This window comes from Phyllopteryx taeniolatus, chromosome 1, assembly GCF_024500385.1.
Source record: "Phyllopteryx taeniolatus isolate TA_2022b chromosome 1, UOR_Ptae_1.2, whole genome shotgun sequence".
Lineage (NCBI taxonomy): Eukaryota > Metazoa > Chordata > Actinopteri > Syngnathiformes > Syngnathidae > Phyllopteryx > Phyllopteryx taeniolatus.
Genome location: NC_084502.1, coordinates 43,134,001 through 43,149,386, shown reverse-complemented (window position 1 = coordinate 43,149,386; position 15,386 = coordinate 43,134,001). Strand labels below are relative to the sequence as shown.

Below are 15,386 nucleotides of genomic sequence, written 5' to 3'. Positions count from 1 at the left end.
TGACACCCCTGCTCTATGCTGTTTTCCTTCCTCTCCTGATACTAAAACACGCATGCGCAGGAGTTTTATGGGAGGGTGGGGGAGTGTGCTGCTTACTGTGAGAAGCACACCAGCAGAGAGGGAAAGAAAACATTACATGAGGATTTGTACTCGATGGTCACGATATAGTCATTTCATACATCTCACGTGCAACAACCCGCGATAAATCGAGCATATTCGATATATCCCCCAGCCCTACTCTGAATTAAACTTGTAATTGTTCCCCTCTATCAAGAACAATCTGCAATATACAGTATTTTAATAGCATGTCAGATATCGCATCTGGTGATTTAACAAGGAAACCAGCCATCAGAATGGAGAACATGGCTCTGATTGAATAGCTAGTTGACATTGGGTATTGGACTTGTAACAAGTATGTTAAATCGGAAGGCACCTTTAATGTAAAAATCAATTGTAGCTTTTGTAGACAAGTATTCAATATTTGGTTCCTGATTAGTTAAGATGAAAGGTGACCTTATCATTGTCTCCCAAAGTTAAATCATCAGTTTGTCCTTTTCAAATACAATTTCCACACTCATGCACCCAGATACAAACAGCATTCTTAAGGGAGAATGATCAGAAATGTTCTTAATGTTCTTATTATCCAGCAGCTGTCAACGCCGCTGATCTAGGTCCATACAATTGGGAAAAGGTTGTGAAAGCTGCATTCTCCTTTAAGGAGGACTGTTTTCTTTACTTGGCGCTACCTGTCTACTCCCAGTCCAAAGTCCTGTGATGCTTTGTGATAACGTTGGCATACTGTTGGCATCATGCTCACACTTTTTTGTGCACCTGGACAGACTCTGAGCAACCTGTTTAATGCCCACTCCATCTAGCATGGATCCGTCTGAGGAAAATGTGTATGAGAACCCAGATATCACCTACCAGAACCAGACATCAGGTATATATGAGATGCCTTACGATGAGCCCTCAAGTCAAACACCAGAGTACCAGAACACTGGATGGGCCTTTGGAAGAAAACCAAATCCACCTTTGTTTCCAGCACCCCCTCCTCCTAGCAAGGAATACCGCAAAAATTCTTCATCTTCATCTTCACATGCTGATGACGAAGAGAGTGATGAGAACACTTGCTGTAGTGAGGAAAAGACAACTGTTGCCGAGAGTAGCAAACAGTCACATTTGGGGAGGGTGTCTCCAAAGTTGGTGGACTGCGGGAACTTGGTACGTACATCCAAATCCTCATCATCCTCATCATCAGCTTCATCCGCATCTGAGCAAGAAGGACCTGACTTGAACCCAGAGCCTGAAAAGGACAAAACTAAAGTCACCCTGTTTGTTAAGGTAGGTAAGAGGGACACTTGATTTGTTTTGTTACTTGTATAGGTCACTGGATGTGTAGCGGTACACATGGCTGACCACGCAGCGTGTGATTGAGTACCACTCAGAGACGTACAGTATGTGTGAATTCTTGTTCGGCTATATATGTGATTGTCTGGTAAGCGGTCCAGGGTGTAGTCTGCCTTTCACCCACAGTCAGCTAGGATAGACTGAAGCTTCCCTATAATCCTAAAAGAAAGGCTATAGAAAATGGATGGAGGGGATTTCAATGTTTCCACAGTTCAGAAGCAGCTGAGATGTTATGCATTATATACTTACTGTCCAAATTATTTGTGCATCTAATAATGCCACTAGTAAATAATTGTACAACTTTACAATTAGGCTTTATAAATAGGTGAATAATACAAGTCGTTCACGTTACATTAATACAAATAAATGTTGCCTTACTGTTTTGTAGTTTTTGTTTACACATTTTTCTCTAAAATTGGTTAGTTACAATTTGAATTTATTCTTTTTATTTTTATTTTTTATTAATTTCTCATAAAACGATTGGTTGATTCATTTATTCTAAGTACTCAAATAAAAGAAATGTTAGCAAAATAAACTGTTTTATACATTTGATATTTTTTTAAATAATTGGTTAATACCTGGAAATAATTAAATGAAATTATTAGTTAAAAAAAAATTTACATATTGATTTAACTTTTTTTAATTTTTATTAAATAATAAGTTAATTAATTTATGATGAATAATACATTAAAAGCGGCACGGTGGACGACTGGTTAGAGCGTCGGCCTCACAGTTCTGAGGACCCGGGTTCAATCCCCGGCCCTACCTGTGTGGAGTTTGCATGTTCTCCCCATGCCTACGTGGGTTTTCCCCGGTTTCCTCCCACATCCCAAAAACATGCATTAATTGGAGACTCTAAATTGCCCGTAGGCATGACTGTGAGTGCGAATGGTTGTTTGTTTCTATGTGCCCTGCGATTGGCTGGCAACCAGTTCAGGGTGTACCCCGCCTCCTGCCCGATGACAGCTGGGTTAGGCTCCAGCACGCCCGCGACCCTAGTGAGGAGAAGCGGCTCAGAAAATGGATGGATGGAATACATTAAAATATTAGTAAAATACCAATTCAGCATTTGTTTTTTAATTTATTTTGTAGAAAAAAAGGTTGATAAATGCTAATTTAAATATTACCATTCATCATCAGGAGACGCGGTCGTTATGAGTCCAAATATAACTTGAACTGGCGAGAATGTTCTGACTCAGTGCTTGGCAGGTTCCTGTCGAGCAGTCATAAGAGCCATGTGATCACTCACCAACTTCTGCCATTGAAGTATCAGCCCTTTCCACAATAAAGTCCAAATGCACCAGAGTATACGGGGCTTATAAATCTGACACTTTGAACACTCCGGTGTCATAAATGAAAGTAATAATGGGAGATTATATTGCACAAAAGTAAAGGTGACTTATTTTTACTGTTGAAAGATCTACACATATTGCAAAAGACAATGTGCAAGTCAAAGCAGTGTGTAGCAAAATGGTGACTGGGTGAACCAGGGGCTCTCATGAGAATTTATTTAACTATATTTCAGTATCAACTGGTTGTCTTTTGGTGGTTGAGGCCTACCCTGCCCCAACCCAGGAGGTTATTTTTGACTGATACGTCATGCTGAGCCCATGACCACAAACTGAACACCTCTCGCTTTCTCTCTCTCTCACACACGCACACGTACACACATACACACACACACACACACACCACCCTTCTCTTTGGTTCTGTCACACACACACACACACACCACCCTTCTCTTTGGTTCTGTCACACACACACACACACACACACACACACATACACACATCCCTGGCGGTCATCCTCAGCTGACTGTGACAGAGCTGCTATAGCACGAAACAGGCTACACCTAATGGACCTGGAGTAGAATTTGCAAACACAAATACATACTTGTGGAGCGGAGACGCACAAGCAGTGTTTTTGGGTGGATGGGTGTGACTATGACAGATATTGCAGCAGAAGAAGATAAGGACCCAGACATCGAGCTATTCGTCAAGGTGGGGTGTTAATAAGTGTGTGCAACACAGCAAATACAAAGATAATGTAGGAAGTGTGTAAGTTGCAGGGTGATAATGTAGGAAGTGTGTAAATTGCAGGGTGGGGGGGCTCTGTACAGGACATGTTGATTTCCTCTTGTGTGAACCTGATACCCACATGCATGGATAATCACTCTCTATCCCTCTCACTGAATTATTATCTGAGTCCTTTCTTTGTAGACTGCTACAGTTTTAAATGGCCTTGGGTTTGGTTTATGAAGATTTTGCAAGCATTTGTTTTCCGGCTTCCAACAAACTAATAATGTCGCTTGGCTCTTTACCAGAAATGAAAAAAATGAATGGATGGATGGAGATCCCCATCACATTGTAACCTGTTTCTTTCAAGGGATAATTTCCTTTGGCAACAAATTAGGATTAGGTACACCTGCACAAACGGAGGAAATAACATTTTAAAATGGCATAAAAAATTCCATCTTTATATAGGTGCAACATACAGTAGATAATACGTGAAGCTATGCAAGGGGGCAAAATATTACATATTACAAAACAGCTCTCAGTATCATGCATTGCAGTTAAATACCACAACAAACTACAAACATATTATTGTAAAATGAATGAGCATAATTATTATTCTTAATAGTCATTATGAAACAGCTCTTGGATTGGATCTCATTTGATTGTACCTAATGTTGTAATTGGTGTGTTTTACCAGGTGTTATGACTTGGTAAGTCCTATGAGTATTTCTTGATTCATTTGAATAATTGATTCTGCTGCTACAGGAATTTATCTGGATTAGTATTAAAAAGTGTCTTGTTTTATTAACCATATTATAATATATTTCCTGCATATCTACAGTATAAAAGTAACTAATTTTGTCTTTGTGCATGTCATGCAGCAGGATGATGATGCTGTGGTTAGATTTTCCCCCTTACCTTATGTGCAAGTTTTATCACTACTGACAAATGAGTTACCGTAATTTCTCGTGTATAAATGTGCACCCATGTATAATGCGCACCCCCAAAGTTGACCTCAAAATTCTGGAAAACCCTTCTACCTCTGTATAATGCATTTTTACAATGCATGATTTTGCTTCTGGCGGCACGGTGGACGACTGGTTAGAACGTCTGCCTCAAAGTTCTGAGAACCAGGGTTCCCCACCTGTGTGGAGTTTGCATGTACTCCCCGTGCCTGCGTGGGTTTCTCCAGGCACTACGGTTTCCTCCCACATCCCAAAAACATGCATGGTAGGTTAATTGAAGACTCTAAATTGCCCATAGGTGTGAATGTGAGTGTGAATGGTTGTTTTTTTATGTGTGCCATGCGATTGGTTGGCAACCAGTTCAGGGTGTACCCCGCCTCCTGCCCGAAGATAGCTGGGATAGGCTCCAGCACGCCCGCGACCCTTGTGAGGATAAGCGGCTCAGAAAATGGATGGATGGATGGATGGATGGATGGATTTTGCTTCTACCCATATGATCAAAACGAAAGCATTTTTTCAAATAATTATTCTGAAGTTAAGCACTTTATTTGAACATGTAATTATTTTAATTTACTTGCTATTATTTTGAAATTCACAGTCTTACTTTTATTTAGTAAATGAGAAAACACACAATTGTGCTCATATATTTGATTTCCCAGGCAGAATTTGTAATACGGGTACAATTCTTTAAAGAAAACATGAAGGGCTAGACGAATTTTATTTTAATGGGATTGAAATTAAACTGTCAAGCATTCCAGAAAAGCATTATCATAAAACAAAGCATAACCATGAAGAATGATGGTTGTTGTTCAGTCATATTAAATATATAGCTGCACGGTGGACGACTGGTTAGAGCGTCAGCCTCACAGTTCTGAGGAGCGCCTGTGTGGAGTTTGCATGTTCTCCCCGTGCCTGCGTGGGTTTTCTCCGGGCACTCCGGTTTCCTCCCACATCCCAAAAACATGCGCGTTAATTGAACACTCTAAATTGCCCATAGATGTGAGTGAGTATATATATATATTTCACAAATTCTGCCAGGGTATGTAAACTTATAAGCACAACTGTGCATACAGTATATGCAGTCATACATACCCCTGTCATATTGGAATGAATGTGTAGGCTACACCTTGTTCATAACCTCTAGGCGGCGGCATATTAGAATGAAAGTGTACACCTTTCTCAAAACCTCTAGGTGGCGGTGACACTGGAATGAAAGTGTACAGCTTTTTCATTACCTCTAGGTGGCGGCATACATTTATAAAATGTGAAAGCTTTTTCATTTTCCCCTATACCTATGTATAATGCGCACTATTGACTTTTGACAATTTTTGGGGGAAAGAAATGCGCATTATACATGAGAAATTACGGTACTTATCATTCTATTTCAGACAAAAGTCTATGCATTCCATACAATAGTTGTTATTTTGAGGGAAAATCGAAGAAGCGACAGATGTGGTCAGGTTAAGGCAAAGAAAACCAATTCTCATTAATAGAAAACCACAGGAAAAAGTGATAACTCCCGATAAGCAGTCAGGGAGCTAATGGAAGCAATGTGGATTATTCATGCTGGTCTTAGGCTCGTATTACGTGTACTGTTGCACACACTCGCACATTGACACACACTACCCAATTTCCCTCATAGAAAAAAGGGCACTGATTCTTTTTAAAATATTCCTCATGAGCAGTCTGTGCTACATCAGTTTTTATCAGAGGAAAAAAGACACAACCTGAATTTATTTTTAACCTATTACTATAATATCCCGATCGTGTGTTATTGAATATGTACAGGCTGGCAGTGATGGGGAGAGCATTGGAAATTGTCCATTCTCACAACGTCTTTTCATGGTCCTTTGGCTGAAAGGTGTCGTCTTCAATGTCACCACAGTTGACCTCAAAAGGTAGGATCACTGCATATACTGTACAGTCGCTCTACTCTCCATTGTTAAAGTCCCAATCTGTGTTTTAAATATTAACTACTGACATTCTTGACATGCATGCAAGCCTACAAAACTACAAATGCATGGTTGAAGACAGAATTATACTCTGTTGTTATGCTTATGCACATTGAAATAAACTCAACCGAGTAGGGATGTTAAATTTTACTTCAACAAATGTTGGAAATTGGGCAACTTTAGACATGTTGTTTTGTTTATGTTGCTGCAAGTATGGTTAATGAACATATTCAATAAAACAAACTTGCAGACAAAAATTTTTTATGAATACAATTAAGCTGGTAGGAAAAATGACTCGATGAAAAAGGAAGAATCTTTTACCAACTGCAGTCAATCTATCCATGCAATTGTTTTCTTCTCTTTATCTCGGCTTGGATCATAGGAGCAGAAGTATGAGCAAGGATGTCCAGATTTGGTCACCCTCTTGGGTATCACTGGGGCTGACCGGTCTCCTCCCAGGCCATTGTAAACAGTTAAGGTCTTATAACATTCATATATACAGCACAGTGTGAAACCAAAAGGTAGTCCATCCTAGTGAGGATCATCCTCTGTCACCTCCGCTCAGAGGTTAGGTCCTGCCTGGATCCGCTGCAGTTTGTCTATCAACCTGCTGTTGGAGTGGATGACACCATGATTGTTCTGCTACTTTGAGTTGTGACTCACCTGGAGTCCCAAGGGAGCACTATGAGAGTCATGTTTTTTGACTTCTCTATGCTTTCAACATCATCTGACCATCACTACTGCGACAGAAGATGGAGGCGGCTGGTGTAGACCAACGTCTAATTTTGCCTAATCCTAATCCTTGCTGAGGGAATTGAGATCTTTCGGCCTTGCTCAGGACCTTTTATGACACTGTTTTTGGCCTCTTTATTGTTTATGCCATGGTATGCTTGGGAGGAGGCATTGGAAGAGATAGGAAGAGATTTAATCACGTGGTTAAGAAAACTAGACTCCATTGGGGAGGTGGTGGACAGAAGACTGTTGGCCAATTTTACGTCCTTCTCTTTTTAATGGGAAACACCTCCCACCCGCTGCATTATCCTGTAAAGTGCTTGAGCATCTCCTTCAGATGATTGCTTTTGCTGATGTCTCAAATTCCACAGACATCTCAATGCAGGATTCTCCAAAGACTAGAAGTCATGCATAAAGCTGTATTTCAGTCACCGCAAACCAAACTCACATGGAGTAATGTTTAAGGTGGTCTCAGAAGTAAATGGAATAATTTTCAGACAGTTTTATTCACAGATGAATGTCACGCTTCTTTGGATGCCCCAGATGCATGGAGTTCTGGATGGATGATAGGTAGTTTTTAAACTGACCAAAGAAGAACTGTGCCTTCCTGTCAAGAGCAGTACGAGGAGTAGAACCCAAATGCAAGACTCAAAGGCTAAAGACCAGGGTCGGTCCTAGCCAATGTGGCAACCTATCCATCCAGCCATCCATTTTCTTCCATTTATCCAAGGTTGGATTACGGGGCAGTAGCTTTAGCAGGGAAGCCCAGAATTCTCTCTCCCCAGCCACTTCATTCAGCTCTTCCGGTGGGATTCCGAGGCGTTCCCAGGCCAGCCGGGAGACCTAGCCACTCCAGTATGTCTTGGGTCGTCCCCGGGGTCTCCCCCAGGTGGGACATGCCCGGAATACATCACCAGGGAGGCATCCAGGAGGCATCCTAATCAGAGGCCCAAGCCACCTCATCTGGCTCCTCTCAATGTGGAGGAGCAGCCGCTCTACTCTGAGGGCCTCCCGGATGACCGAGCTTCTCACCCTATCTCTAAGGGAGAGCCCGGACACCCTGCGGAGGAAACTCATTTCGGCCGCTTGTATCCGGGATCTTGTTCTTTCGGTTCTTTCGGCATCCCTCATTGCTGGTGTCCACCAAAAGGTTCGGGGACTGCCGCCACGACAGGCACCGACCACCTTTCGGCCACAGCTTTGGTCGGCCGCCTCAGCAATGGAGGCGCGGAATATGGTCCACTCGTACTCAATGTCCTCCGCCTTCACTGGGACGTGTGTGAAGTTCTGCCGGAGGTGGGAGTTGAAACTCCTTCTGAGAGGGGATTCTGCCAGAAGTTCCCAACAGACCCTCGCAATACGTTTGGGCCTGCCAGGTCGGACCGACACCATCGGAGCCAACTCACCACCAGGTGTTGATCAGTTTCCAGAGAGGTGACATTCCAAGTCACTAGAGCCAGCTTCTGTAGCCGGAGATCAGATCACCAAGGTCCCTGCCTTCGGCCACCACCCAGCTCACACTACACCCAACCCTTATGGCCCCTCCCACAGGTGGTGAGCCCATGGGAAGGGGGACCCACGTTACCCTTCTGGGCTGTGCCTGGCCGGACCCCAAGGGTGCAGATCCATCCACCAGGTGCTCGCCTTCGAGCCCCACCTCCAGGCCTGGCTTCAGAAGGGTGCCCCGGTGACCTGCGTCCGGCAAGGGAAAACATTTTCCTGTATTTTCAAACACCATAGGGGTCTTTGGAGCCGTGTTTTGAATGGTCCCTCACCTAGGACCTGTTTGCCATGGCTGACACTTCCAGGGGCATAAAGCCCCAGGCAACTTAGCTCCTGGGATCATTGGGACACACAAACCCCTCCTCCACGATAAGGTGACGGCTCAAGGAGGGGATGTGGCAACATAGGTGAGCTTTTATCCATTGATGATTTACATATGCTCCCAAAAGAAGCCGAAGATTTTCGTTTTTAACTTTGCTTTAAATTCATAAGATAACATGTCCATCCATCCATCCATTTTCTGAGCCGCTTCTCCTCACTAGGGTCGCGGGCGTGCTGGAGCCTATCCCAGCTATCATCGGGCAGGAGACGGGGAACACTCTGAACTGGTTGCCAGCCAATCGCAGGGCACATACAAACAAACAACCATTCGCACTCACATTCACACCTGTGGGCAATTTGGAGTTTTTCAATGAACCTACTATGCATGTTTTTGGGATGTGGGAGGAAACCGGAGTGCCCGGAGAAAACCCATGCAGGCAAGGGCAGAACATGCAAACTCCACACTCCACCCAGGGCCAGGGATTGAACCTCAGTCCTCAGAACTGTGAGGCTGACGCTCTAACCAGTCGTCCACCGTGCCGCCAGATAACATGTCATACAATTTAAAATATAAACTAGAACATTACTGTATTGCTACTGGCAAACCGATCATGCAAGTAACACTGTTGTCTAATGGGACAAACCAAAAATAGTAAAAACCTGACCGCTCTTTCTACAATTTCCCCTTTTGTTTTCTTCCATGTTCTGGACAGTTTTGGTCGCTTTGACGTTTACAAAAGTTCTCTGGGGTCACATCCCTAAATTTTCCCTAACAGAGAGCAAGCAGTATACCAGTCAGCCAGAGGAGAGAGTATTTGGTATTATCATTTGTAATAATATTAATTGGGCATTTCTTTAAATTGGAATCTGTTATCCATGTTTTCCATGTTTAAAAGTAGTTGTCAAATTATTGCAAATATGTGCAGCTTCCCCACTTGAAGGAGATTGATTCAGCATCTGGATTTTACTCTAGCATGGTGTCTGATTTTATTTTAGCATTCAGTCGTTTGGCAGTTCACCAAGAAGTTTCATTCCTTACATTTGGCTCTTGCAATGAGGTGCTTTAAGTGCATTGGCAATTGAATTATGTTTAGTATTTTAACATTATTATTTAACATTAAATAATTAATGTATTCACATATTCTTATTGCCCTTTTTTAAAGTGCAACTACCGCCAATATAAATTTGAAATATACAGTAACTCACCCTTGCAGTCAAGAATCTATTCAACAAAGGTGACGCAGATTTGAGGCTGCTTTAATTAAGATACTGCTCTGCCTGCGTCTTAATGACTTATTTCCGGCTCGTGTAGATTATTCAACCCTGCACAATTTGTTCCGATGCAGCAGTACCTTGAGAAAGCATCTTCGCCCTACTCGGTAGTTGTAGCGTTGTTGGTTTACATCTTTCAGCTCTGGCTGGGTGTGTCGCTTTTTATGCTCCAGGCAGGAACACTGATTTCAATTTACGTAATTCACCTTGCTCCTCTACTTTCATTTAATTGTTTATATTAATTTCAATTTACTCCTCTTTCCTTGTAGTATAAACATTTTAATTTAAAATTAAGTTAATAGCAATCAATAATTTTAACATAATTACAGTATATTGAAGGTGAATTTTCACCCGATTGTTTGGCGCCTTTGAGGCCGCGGCGCCCTTAACATGTGCTAATCTCGAATGAGCGAGCCAGCCTTGCTAAAGAGAGTTCCAAAAACACACTGCTTAATAAAGCGGCATGGTTCGATAAACTAGTCGGCAGTCAGCAAAGGCAACGGTATCCAAAACTTTGAGACAAAAAGGCAAGGTCAATAATCCAACAGTGTTGAACTTTACTATGAGTCAGTGGAGAGACCAAGAAATGCTGGAATGTGACAATAGGTGTAATTTACAGGGGGGTGGGGGTGCTGTGAGGGGGGGGGGGGGGGGCAGAGGGCTCTTTTTGACTGCTGCAGTTCTACCATCCAGCAACCATTGCTTCTTTTTCCATTTAAACATTTAATATAATTGTAAGAGAATAAATTCTCGTTAATTGTTATTCCAGCTTCGTCTAATCTATTACATCTTTGATTAATATATTACCATTTAAACTAATTCTGGGAGCACAAACACTAAGGTTAATTTGTGCACAGCAGTTTAAAGCGAGTATGGTCTACGTTCCATTATTACAACTATTGATGGAATTAGTCGTTTAACCCGCGACCCTAGTGAGGAGAAGTGGCTCAGAAAATGGATGAATGGATAGTCGTTTAACTTTCATAAGGCAGCATTTTAAACACCTAACAACATTGCTATGGCTTCTGGGTAAACCTCTGCTAGCGAGCCGCCATGTTTTAACAATGACGTCATCTGTATTGTTTTTTGTACTGTAAATGACACTTGGCTGGCTCAATCACGTCACTACCCGTTTTTACCACAAATTAAGATTAGCTCCCTCCCGCTCCACCACCCGCTCAGCAAATAAGTAAGTAAATTCTAAGTACCACCGTAATGACCAACATTAAAATACCTATGTCATCGGCCCAAGTGTTTATCAAAAATGAGGTGCAGGTTTTATTCCTAAAAAGTGTATTTAATATTATGCACAGTTGGAACATTAAAACTGTGCTTAAATATAGAAAATAATAAACTGTACTTATTGATTCAAATCAAAATAATTGCACATAAAGTTAAATAAAAATTGTACCAAAATAAATGTTTGAAAAACCATTCCTAAATTATTAAATACACATGTATTAAACTTAAAAGTTAAATACAACTGAATTGTACTTAACAAAAGCACTAAACTGTGTTTAAAAAACAAAATAATAATAAAAAAGTTGAAGCCGCTGAAACAACATGCAGTTTAAACCAGTTTGAAATTTGGATTCTTTTATGTACCACTAGAGGGAGCCCGCACCACACCACACACCCCAGTAGACAAAACGTCAGCAACAGTGCCTAATGACGTTCACTGAGTAAGTTATATCTTTTACACGGATCAAAATTTATCATCTGCACCCCCCAGCCACATTGATGAATCGTTTCTGGATGTCCCCCATCTTTCAACCTAGACTTACACCACTGAATGTGCCGAAAAGGTACAACGAACTTGCGACAAGACTGAGTGAGACACGAAGTTAGGTACACAAGGTAATTGGAGACAACGAGGTGCAGGTGTGGAAGGCACAATCAGGAGGGGGCGGGACACGTATACAGACATGACACTTCTGCAGTAAAATGTCATGCAAGACAACATACTATCCCACGCCACAAGACAGATAATTAATGCTTTAGCTTCTACAAGGGCAGCACGGTGAACGACTGGTTAGAGCATCTGCCTCACAGTTCTGAGGACTGGGGTTCAATCCCCGGACCCGCCTGTGTGGAGTTTGCATGTTCTCCCCGTGCCTGCGTGGGTTTTCTTCGGGCACTCCCGCTTCCTCCCACATCCCAAAAACATGCATGGTAGGTTAATTGAAGTCTCTAAATTGCCCCTAGGTGTGAATGTGAGTGCGAATGGTTGTTTGTTTCTGTGTGCCCTGCGATTGGCTCGCAACCAGTTCAGGGTGTACCCCACCTCCAGCCCGAAGATAGCTGGGATGGGCTCCAGCACGCCCGCGACCCTTGTGAGGATAAGCAACTTGGAAAATAGATGGATGGATGGATGGATGGATAGCTTCTACAAGTACAAGCGACAAAACCTCATGGTATGGGCACTGTTATTCTGACCTCAACCCTATTGAGAACCTTCAAATGAAGCTCTCTTTAGGTGGACAGCAGGGTACCTCCAAACGAACTCTGGAAGGCAATTTTTACATCCTCATGCACTTTTTCAAGAATTTCTTTTTTTTTTTTCATTCAGCGTTCTTTGCAACCTCTTTGTGTTTTGTTGTGCATAACAACATGGAACATCCATCTTTTTTTAAAACATCTAGCTTATTATAGAACCTAATATAATTTAAAAAAGAAAAACAGCATATGTGTCATAATTAGGAACACGGTGTAAAGGAAGTTTCTCCTTTCTGAGTAGGAAACCAGCTGACCTTCACAACCTGGCCCCGGGGACACACCCACCCTTTCTCACATTCCAGGGGGAGGTGCTAACTGATGTCAATAAAATAGAAGAGTACTTGGAGGAGATGCTGGTTCCCCCTAAGTAGGTCTTGTGTACACACAACATGTGCACACACACACACACACACAAAATGCAGTACAACACCTAGTTCAAAAATGCCTCTTCTTCAGGTATCCCAAACTTGCAGTGAAGAACCGTTACTCCAACACAGCAGGAAACGATGTGTTTGCCAAGTTTTCCACTTACATTAAAAGCACAAGTCCTGGTAAAAATCAGGGTAAGTTGAACCAGTGAGTTCGGTAAGCATAGCTATCCCACTGCTTCTATTATTTTTTTTGACCTTGTTGCTTTTTTTTTTTTTTTTTTTGCAGCATTAGAGCAGAGTCTCAACAAGGCTCTGGTAAAACTTGATGAGTATCTGTTGAACCCGCTACCTGACGAGGGTCAACTTGTCGATGGCGAATCCAAACGCAAATATCTGGACGGTGATGAGTTGACGCTGGCTGACTGCAACCTCCTTCCCAAACTTCATGTAGTCAAGGTAACTAGTAGTGATGCAACTACCTTGGTTGCTGCATTCAATATTGACCACGGTTCTACAACTAACTTACAGGTGGTGGCGAAGAAATACCGGAATTACGACATCCCCTCCCAGTATAGAGGCGTGTGGCGTTACCTTGGCAACGCCTACAGCAGAGATGAATTCACAAACACGTGTGCAGCTGAGCTGGAAATTGAGCTAGCCTATAAGGACGTTGCTAAAATGCTAGGGAAATGAGCTGCAACATCCTTGTCATATTTTTTAAAAATGATTACCAGTAATTGTGCATCTGACAGGATTGGTTGTTCTAATTAACTTTTTAACAGCTTCTGAAATCTGACTCTAAACTTGCAAGTTTGACAGCATATTATTTCTTGGAAGACAATTTGCTGAATCCTTGTTTTCCAAAGATTAACTAAATAACAACACAGCTACATTTTTTATTATTTTTTATTATTTTGTGTGAATTAACCCATAATTTGTGGGTTTGTGAATGGGAAGGTCATGTTATAACACAATAATATGGAACTAATAATACTAAATGATAACATCTTTGAGCCAAAGTAATCTGTTTTTTTCCCTTTCGTTTTCATGAGGCACACTTTGTTGAGAGCATTTTGTTTTTGGTCTTCAGATGTAATGACTTCCACTTGTAAATCCCAAGCTACACTTTTATAGTTGAAATACTTGACTGTAAAATCCACTTATATGAGTTTGTATTTCAACTAATAAATCAGTTCAACATCAACACACACCCAAATAAACGAGTAGTTTTAGTGCACGATCTCATTGTATCTCATTTTATTCCTTTGACTGGGCATCAAGTTCCCTCTTTCTATTGTACAGTAAATTATATGTACTGATAAATGAATGTGAATTTGGCATGTCGTAATTTATGTGTGGTAACATCAACAAATGAGTGTAGCTTAACACAAATCCAACAATGAATGCAATACACTGTATGGCTCCTATTTGAACAATGCATCCATTTGGTCAAAGAGGTTGTAAGTTGTTGTTGTTTTGCGCTGGAAAGTGTGTCACCTATAGTTATGAATATAATGTGACCTGCCATTGAAACAGATATGGTCTGAAGTAGTGCTATTTATGTTCTACAAAAACAATGAAGATGAGTTTTGTCACATTTGTATTCATGGAAATTGAGGGTGAACATTTGTTGAATGATCTATCCAATCTTTGACAGATGTTTTACTTCATACTCTATGTTGTTCAGAAAGTAAATTTCATCTAATTGAAAACAAAAATCCCCACAAATTGAATACAGAGCAACAGAAAACCAAAACAATCACAGTCCCCCTATTTTTCATCTGCAATGCAAAATTTAAAGGAGACATACAGGGTCAGATGTAACTTTATTACATTATTCTTTCACAATTAATAGCTAGCGGCACGCTGGCCGACTGGTTTGAGCGTCTGCCTCACAGTTCTGAGGTCCAGGGTTCAATCCCCGGCCCTGCCTCTGCGGAGTTTGCATGTTCTCCCCGTGCCTGCGTGGGTTTTCTCCGGGCACTCTGGTTTCCTTCCACATCGCAAAAACATGCATGGTAGGTTAATTGATGACTCTAAATTGCCCGTAGGTGTGAATGTGAGTGCAGTGCGAGTGTGTTTTTGTTTGTATGTGCCCTGCGATTGGCTGGCAACCAGTTCAGGGTGTACCCCGCCTCCTGCCCGATGATAGCTGGGATAGGCTCCAGCACTCCCGTGAGGCTTCACAAGGCTCCTTCACAAGGATAAGCGGCTCAGAAAATGGATGGATGAATTAATAGCTACAATTGCATGATTTCATACAGTTTCATGTGGTACTGTAGTATTACACAAGGTGAACCCCTCTGGTTAGTCTGGAAACACTGAATTTAACAGTCTAGCTCTTTTCACTCT

The 15,386-nt window shown here is 41.8% G+C and overlaps 1 protein-coding gene across 2 annotated transcripts; it reads left to right on the top strand.

The window, feature by feature from the left end:
* Positions 1-799: 799 nt before the first annotated feature.
* clic5a (chloride intracellular channel 5a) lies at positions 800-14,274 on the top strand. Of its 2 annotated transcripts, none has more exons than XM_061797487.1 (6): positions 800-1,341; positions 6,176-6,285; positions 12,905-13,030; positions 13,120-13,226; positions 13,321-13,490; positions 13,563-14,274. In XM_061797487.1, exons 1-6 carry the CDS (start codon positions 859-861, stop codon positions 13,725-13,727), a joined length of 1,161 nt encoding a protein of 386 aa, XP_061653471.1. In that variant the 5' UTR covers positions 800-858; the 3' UTR covers positions 13,728-14,274. The 2 variants fall into 2 exon arrangements, with proteins under 2 accessions (XP_061653471.1, XP_061653480.1); XM_061797496.1 differs by lacking the exon at positions 800-1,341 and adding an exon at positions 3,179-3,407.
* The last annotated feature ends 1,112 nt before the right edge of the window (positions 14,275-15,386 follow it).